General features: G+C 36.7%; 1 protein-coding gene across 1 annotated transcript; it reads right to left on the bottom strand.

Moving 5' to 3' along the window:
- Positions 1–252: 252 nt before the first annotated feature.
- Positions 253–7,090, bottom strand: mrps15 (mitochondrial ribosomal protein S15). The gene is made up of 8 exons (XM_041794474.1): positions 6,839–7,090; positions 3,479–3,544; positions 3,305–3,380; positions 3,163–3,211; positions 2,967–3,051; positions 2,812–2,870; positions 1,030–1,221; positions 253–521 (listed from the first exon to the last, which is right to left on the bottom strand). The coding sequence occupies exons 1-8, from the start codon at positions 6,972–6,974 to the stop codon at positions 411–413; spliced, it is 774 nt and encodes a 257-aa protein (XP_041650408.1). The 5' UTR covers positions 6,975–7,090; the 3' UTR covers positions 253–410.
- Between the last annotated feature and the right edge of the window lie 1,477 nt (positions 7,091–8,567).

Here is an 8,567-nt window from a genome sequence, read left to right as displayed (position 1 = left end):
CCACTTGACAACCTTGGCGAAGTGTTGGTTTCTTGCTGCTCATCTGTTGGCACAGTTGACTCATGGAGGTGAATAGTAAGGATTTAAGTGGGTTTAGGGACTTCTTTGCTGAGAGCTTATCTTGTGATTGCTTCAAATCTACTATGCAGACCAGTTGGATACATTTGAAGAGTACCTTTTGATACATCTGTCAGGAAGAAGAGAGGTCACAGACACTTCAATGAGTGCAGAGCAACCAGAACAAGACTATCATAAAGAACTTCCTGTGACTTTATTTCCATTCACTTCTGATAACAACCTTAAAGTGAAAGCAAAACAATGCTCTAAAAGGTAGCTATTTTTCATGTCACATAACTGCATGGGTGTGTGAAAGTGGAGATCAACTGCTGCTTTATACAGTTTATTGTCTTCTATGTGGATTCAGAAGCTCTTGTGTTTGTTGCAGCCATGTCTGTGGAGGCTAAACTTCGCTTCATCTTCAGCTTCTGCTGTGCCTTCTGCTTCTGCACCTCTTTAAAGACCTGAGAAGAGACACAGGATGGAGTGAGGGGAGTGGAAAATAACACCTTCAATCACACCTTCGATGTGGTATTTAGTTATTTTTCAGAGACTGTGGGTAAACGAAAAAGGCAATATAATGCATTTATACTTTTTTCTGTGACTTTATTTTACTGCTCTGTCTAAATATAAGGGGAGATGATGAAAAAACTCATGTGAAAGGGTAGATGTTTAAAGCCAGGGCTTCAGCCTTCTTCCTGATGTTTTGTGTCTTATCTTTAATTCTTAATGCTAAAACAAATGTTTATCTATTGGCAATACAAAATGTATAGAAACTGTTAAAGATGGTTGTGTAACCCACATAGAGAAAGCTTGAGTAACGATCAAAAATGCATTTTCACAAGTCTATAAAGGTCTTTAGATAGTTATCTCAGATTAAAAGCATTTTAATGCACAGTGAATAAAAAAAAGCAGAAACAAAGGTAAAAGTGTAGATGTTTTAAACAGAATAAAGGAGTAAATTGTTGCTACCTTGATGCAGAAGGCCTTCTTTGCTACCCAGCGGCGAGTCGCCCGTCTGTAGTACTCTGGAGGAAATGTGTAAGTGATGCCCAGCTGCTCACACACATTTTCAAAGGCATCATAACGAACTAATCTAAGGTTTTTCAAGAGCTTTTTCCTCCTGTCAATAGCCATTAGCATCCGCCTCTTGTTTGATTTATCCTGCAATAGACATAAAAGAAAGAAGGTGGACTATAAATGTGAAACAAGGACACCACAGAACACAGGTTTTAGGCGAATTAACTTATACAAGAGGGAAACAGTTAAACACTCTGCTCCTCATCTGTGTCAATTTTGACCACAATGTTCTATGTATGATGTAAGGTGGAAATTTCCAACTATGACGCTGCTACGTATGTTCTTGTTTAATGACGAGGAGGTCTGCACAGGATATCCTGTAGCACACGTATGCCTCAAACCAGAGGAAATGTGAAGACACGAAATCATACATGAGAGTAGTAGTGGTGCAAGTCAGCATCCCTTTGAAAAACCACCCCGGGTTATTTTTATTAGCTCTGTCCAAAGAAGACAATTTCCCCTGCAATTCAAGAGACAAAGAGCAGGGGTAGAAAGTAACTAATTACATTTACTCACATTGCTGTTAATTGAGTCGTATTTTTTGGGTAGTTGTACTTTTTTGACTACATTCTGAAATCAGTACTTTTACTTCTACTTCAATAAATTTTGACCAGAGTAACTGAACTTTTACTTGAGCACAAAACTCCTGTACTTTTTCAACCTTGGTTAACTACACAGTAGCACATAATCAAAGAGTGATTCTGCATCACATCCCAAAATTGCTGTTGTATACAGCAAAATACTGAGTGTTGAAATCTTAGAGTTAGACATTTTGAAGTTGAATTTAACTCCCAAAGTGTAATTTTAACTCTGTTCCGAGTGAAACAGTTTTTGGTGTTAAACTTATTTGACAGTGCTGATCCACCAGACTCTGTAGAGTCAATTTATCTAGGCCGCTCCCACTGCCATTTCAAATCTGGGGGGATGTGTGGGTAGAGGTTCCCATCATGCCCTTGGGCAGAGTTTATATGTGTTTTATCTGTGTTTAGATGTAGCCTGTTGTGAAGTAGCCACTGCTGGGGTTGTTTTAGGCACATTTTGGTGGACTGTTGTTGTTTTTGCTTTGCACCATGAGTGAAGTTATCCACTGAGTTAGGGTTAGAGCTGCCATCTGTGCCTTTAGGTGCTCCTTAGAATACATAGTGCATCTTCATTAGTATGCATTGCCTTGCTATGAGATTGACTCTCTGCTTTTTTTCATGCCAGAGGAGGCCACAGATTTCCAAGAGTAACTGCAGCACTGTCAAATTATAAAATAAATAACACTTTATACCATGTAGTTAAACTATATGTAGTGTGGGTTCTTACATTTTTAATTAATTCTATAAGAGTTTGATTAAGACTGTCAGTTTTGCTGTGTATTTTGCTTTATCATAGAGGTGTGACTTTAGCTGAACAGCCTGGTTTGAAATCTATTCTTGTTTTTATCGCCGCTAATGAAAGATCCTATTTTACTGTATAACTCTTAAGTAGCTACTCAGTACTTAAAGTAAACTTTAGGTTAAACACTTTTTACTTTTACTTTAGTAGATTTATAGGCCAGTACCTTTACTTGTTCTTGAGTAAATTTTAACCAGAGCAACTGAGCTTTTGCTTGAGTACATTAGCTGTGTACTTTTTCCACCTCTGAGAAAGAGTATGCTACAACACCACAGATTCTACTCTTTTACTTACTTTATGATGCTTTTGCAGGTGCTCTTGAAAATTTCTGATTTTTGCAGTCAAAATAGCCACTAAAAGAAAAAGACAAAAAAAATCAATGTAGAATGTAGGTATTAAATTGTATTTATGTGATTATAGTATTTCAATACTGAAGAAAGGGAACTCACCCCGAACTTCCAGCGAGTTGCGGTCATTCTCATCCCTCTGGACTTTTGCAATCATTTGTTCCATTTTCATCTTTAGCTTTTCACCCTGAAAGGACAAAAAATCAGTGACGGTCAGAAATTTAACCACAATCATTCAAATTAATAAAGAGTTGAAGTGAAAATAAAAGGAGATCTGAGGGGGAATGTGTAGACTTACATGACTTGCTAACTCCAACGAAAGTATTTTTTTGACAACATCATCAGTCCTGTGAGTTCCAAATACAACAGTGTTATTGGCTGTAAATATGAATATTGATTTAACATGTTCTAGGTAAGATATTGTGTAATTTAGTATTTACATTTGAGCAACGGGTACGGCTGCATAATCCATCTTCAGCATTGTTGGAGGAAGATCAATGAGTTGGCTCTCAAGGGCTGAATAAAGCAGAGTGTTTAAAATGAAAAAGGCAACTTTATTTAGAAAGAAAAAGAGGCAGAACTTAATTTGAAGTTAATAAAGCTTCATAACGTACTGGTCTTCCTCTTGGGACCCTGAGTGTAGTGTCTTACTGGAGGTGGAACTGCAAAACTTCCTGCGACTGAGAGGAGAGAGAAAAATGTTAATAATCTGCATAAAAAAACATGTGCATTAGTCCTTTAAGTGAGAGGTTACTTTAAAGTAGAGGCCAAGGATGTCAAAATTGTGATCTTGCCAAGGCCATTTTTCGCTTAGTCTTTAATTGGTTACTCCTGCATATTTAGAAAACTTTGAGTTAGCAGCTGAACTTGGCTAAAATTGTTATTTACAACACGACCTTTACTTGAAAGGGATTCTGTCTTCAATGCTGCATGCACAACTTTTCTATTCTCTTAATGAAAAGCAAAGTTACAGGATGATGAGAAAACTGACTCACAGCTTCAAGCTGCTTATTGAAACAGCCTCAGCAAGACAATTTCCATAACATGTTTGTCAACCTCAATTAAACCCAACCACGCACATTAGAAGATGGTGAAATGATAGTGGTTTCTTTTATCAGTATCCTTAAGTCATGTCATTTAATTTCCAGCTGCTTGATACTTCCATCTGGAATAAAGACATTTGTTTACATGTCAGGTATCTCATTAACTTGTTTTATACGGTGCATTTACAGGGATTTATATTTTTTTATAGCATTCAAATACCAAGTGGCAGTCCTTAATGCTTTGTGTGGACATACTTAACAAATTTATTAGACCACCTGTCATATTTGTCTCAGAGACCATCCAGCATCATGAAGTGCTTTAATGCGGACTCTTTCATTTTAAGTCAGCTCTCCACGTTTTACCATTTCGAACAGGAATGAGGAATTTCAAACTGAATTCACCCAAATTTGAGCCGGCTCACTGGGCTTCTCTGAGAAGTCAGAAATGAATCAAGCATAACATTCAACCACTAAAACTAATTTTTCTGTTCAGGAATGAAAGTAAATAACTATAATTTGACATATTAATAAAAAAATAATAGTGTGCTTTACTATTTTTCAGTTTTTTTGTAAATCAGTAAATTTGAAAATTCATGGATAACAATAATAATTATATTTTAGCATTAAAAATATCATTTGGGTTAAAGAGCTTCTACATATTGGTGTATTAACCATTGCAGAAACATAAAAAATGATTTTGTAAATACCAATGCTGTTCATTTAGGGCAGCTGTGGCATAAACCTTACTTTGTTAGGGTGGTCTAATAAATTTGCTAAGCACTGTACCTCTATGCATGCTGAAAACGGTTTGATGTCCAGTCCCTAAAACTGCATACAGAAGTGGTCTAGGATGTCTTTATCGGATCAAACTGGTTTTTATCTGTCCAGTCTCACTCAGAGGGATGGAAACGGTGACTCTTTTTGGAAATCCCAACTATTAACTCAGTAGTAAGTGACTGTCTGTACCATTCACAGTTTTAAAAATATATTTAAAACAACAAAAATGGCTCATGTCATTCCCAAATAGATCCAACTCTTAGAACTCACTTGTACTTGGATGACACATGACAACTCCCATGGTACTTGTCTTGAATTGAGTAGTATTTTCAATTTAACCTACACACAACGAGATTTATTTGCTAAATAGTTTACCACCATGCCTTTTAAAAGTCAGTTTAAACAAAATGAGGGAGCCTCTGTGCTCATGGCTAACTAATACACTGAAATGATGTATGGGCTATTGTTTTTATAACAGGAGGGCGCATGAATCACAAAATCAGATCATTCATCAGATGTAGATGTTTGTTTAGTTTCTCGTTCATCCAGGCCATGGTTATCCAAACCTTTGTCAAGACGGCAACCGGACTTGATTGAGGTTCTAGGTTCAAAACTAAAGAAGCCTTTTGGAGGAGAGGCAAAACATCTTCAAGAGCCTCAGCTGAGTCCGGCTGTTCAATGACGAAGATTTGAATAACACTAAAGATATCTCATTAATGCATAATATGGACAAAATAGTAAAGTGCAGTCATTTCCAAACGCCTAAAGCGGCCATCTGTAGCATCTGCTGCTCTCAAAGACATGAGTAAGCTTTTCTCAGTATTTATTATCACGCGAAAGAACCACAGAATCTCATTTACATGTCAGGCCACCTTTTCCTCTTAATCACGAACAGTTCTCTTATTTTAGAAAAACATTACTGCTTATTTACTTGGTTTCCTCACACTCATGATTTCCCTGCATTTTTCAAAATTTCAACTGTGATCTGCAAGAGGAAGCCATCCCAACACTAGACTTGCTTGTTAATCTTAAAGCAGACTTGTTTATCTGTGAATGTCAGTGAGCTGAAAATAGGATGCAATAGTCAGTGTGAAAACCCGTTATCACACATGCTTGTAAGCTTGTGGAGGAAATGAAAGCATAGTTGCAACAGATGCACTTGATATGATGATGAAGATGATGATGATGGTAATGATCAAGTGAGATAGGGCATCAAAGATAAACATGTAACTTTGAAACTATGTCATAAATGTTGGCATACATATGAGTAGCATCTGTTTCCTCTCTTCTCCCCAAATACCCCTGTTTTGTAGCAATGAATATCCCATCTACTTAATATATTATGTCAGACCAATGGGTCCGTATCAGCAGAAATAAAAATAGTAAATATAACTACAAAAAAAAAAATAATTCTCAGTTAATGATTTTCAGTAATTAAAACAAAGACATTTGTAGCAATGTTTGTAACAAGATGAAAACTTCATATCACTGATTGTTGGCTGATTTTCTGAGTCAAGTAATTGACACATAAATTCCTATTGCACATTTCAGTGTGAAATGAGGAGACATCAGTGGTAACAAACATATGACGGACACTCATCCATCTTAGTAATTTAAGAAATACGCTAAATGCTAGATATACACTAATGAAGATAGAACATAAAAGCTTTCATGATAACTTTCACACCAACATCTATCATTTAAAATTATACAAACGGAAATGGTTGGTAAATTCCAAGTAGGCAACTTTCAAATACCACTAGAAAACAAATCAATTCTTCAAATGTACTTTATTTAATCTACAGTGTTCATATTTGTCCTCATAGTTAACCAGAAATGCAAAAAGCAAAAAGCAAATTTCTGACTTTTTTAATATCTTTGTTTTTAACTGCAAGAGCAAATACGTAGTATGCTTTACTTTATCTGAATTAATTTATTATACAGTGATAGTTGCTCTCTAACGCTCCAGTCAGCCCTCTATCAACACTGCCCCCTGCTGTCTGCGTTAGCTCATGACATGAACATGGGTCCTCACGCTTACAGAGAGGCAGTCATGACATTATAAAGACCCCTGTTAAATAAAAACGCGGTATCCAGCTTCATTCAAACACGGATGGGCATCTATCTTTTGTATTTCCTGTCGTTTCCACTCACCACAGCTGACTCTTGGTCCTGACAGTAGCGCGGAGCTGCCAGTCCAGGTTTTCACAGAAGAGCAGAGAGAGCCGCTCTCCCTCACCACACCAGCCGACGACTTCAAAACACTCCGCAGAGCAATGTTAGCCCACATGGCTGTAAGGATAGCTCACAAATTACAAAATTAACTCCCCAATATTGTATGTATCTGTCAGATAATCGCACTCGACCCCTACATGAGGTCCGCCATTTTCTTTAGACCAAACTAACAGAGTGACGACGGAGCGATAATTTTCTCAGGCTTCGTTATCAATCCCGGAACACATCGATGAGGCAAGTGAAAATATGGTGAAACAATTGATTTCTGTGAAAATCACTAACTATAAAAAGAATTAACTCCGAGGCTACTAAAAAAATAAACATCAAAACTTAAAACGAGTAACTGAGAGATTTTTTCAGCAGTAGTTTGTTAGCCTACTAAATGGGGTCACTTGTCATAGCCTACTTGATTAGCTTCAAAGGGAAACTTGTGTTAAGGCAGTGGATCTCAACTGGGGGGTTGTGACCCCCCAGAGAGTTGCCAGACACTGAGAGGGGGTCGCCAGATGCCTTCTAATAAACAAAAAATATTTTGGAATTATTTCAAATTCCATTCTAACCAATTTTTTTTTTTTTTTTTTTTTAGAAAATATGCAGAAAATTAGTTACATGTAAAATAGAAAGATGGTAACTTATACAGAAGCCCTAAAAGGCTATATATTTAAATATATAATTTTTGTTTTCTCGTGATAACAAATAATTTCTCAGTTTTCTCATGATCTCGACATAATTTTGTCATTTTTTGAGATAACACTGCTGGTTTTCTCGTGATCTTAACTTATTTTTGTTGTTATCTCGAGATAACGCTGGTTTTCTTGTGATAATGATTTAGTTTTGGTGTTATCACAGGATAATGTTTGTTTCCCAATGATAATGAGTTGATTTATCCCGTTATCACGGGAAAACAGAGTAAATAATATATGTGAATGCATGGCCCTTTAGGGCTTCCGTAGATTTAAACCAAAATCAAAGTAATATTGTAAAAAATCTTGGAAATGTAAATTTGCACATGCCGATTCTTGAATGTCCATGACTGTGTTCAACTATGCTTTAACCACCCTCAGGTATAGTGGGGGGTCTCCGGTCTCTGGCACCTTTATTTTGGGGGTCGTGGGCTGAAAAGTTTGGGAGACTCTGTGATAAGGAAACTGCCTAGATGTGTTTGGTAGACTAATAAAACTAGAAACTGATGAAATCTAACATAGGTTATTCTTATTTTAAAGGAGTCAAGAAGTGCAGAAATTCTGTTTTCAAGACAATTCATGAAATGTTCAAGTTGTAAGTAAATAAAGTTTATTTGTACAGCACATTTAAAACAGAGTTTAGCTGACCAAAGTGCTTCTCAGGGAAGGCAAAATAAAAACTGGAGACAAGACTTAATAATGTTACAAAGAATACAAATACACAGAACTGAAGAAAATGTTGTGCAAATTAGAGATATTTTTAAAATAGCTTTAAAGGCCAGGAAAAAGAGGTGAAGGAATGTAAAATGTTTGCACCTCTAATGTGGAGAGACAGATTGTTCCACAGATGAGGGCCCACAACTGAAAAGTGCTGTTCTTGTTGGACCCTTGGGATGGCTTGGCGGGACAGCTCAGAGGACCTGAAAGACCATGCTGGGGTATAGGGGATTTAAAGGGCTAATAAA

The sequence above is a fragment of the Cheilinus undulatus genome, linkage group 8, assembly GCF_018320785.1.
Source record: "Cheilinus undulatus linkage group 8, ASM1832078v1, whole genome shotgun sequence".
Taxonomy (NCBI): domain Eukaryota; kingdom Metazoa; phylum Chordata; class Actinopteri; order Labriformes; family Labridae; genus Cheilinus; species Cheilinus undulatus.
The sequence above is the reverse complement of the archived record's forward strand: the minus strand, read 5'-3'. Positions and strand labels throughout refer to the sequence as shown.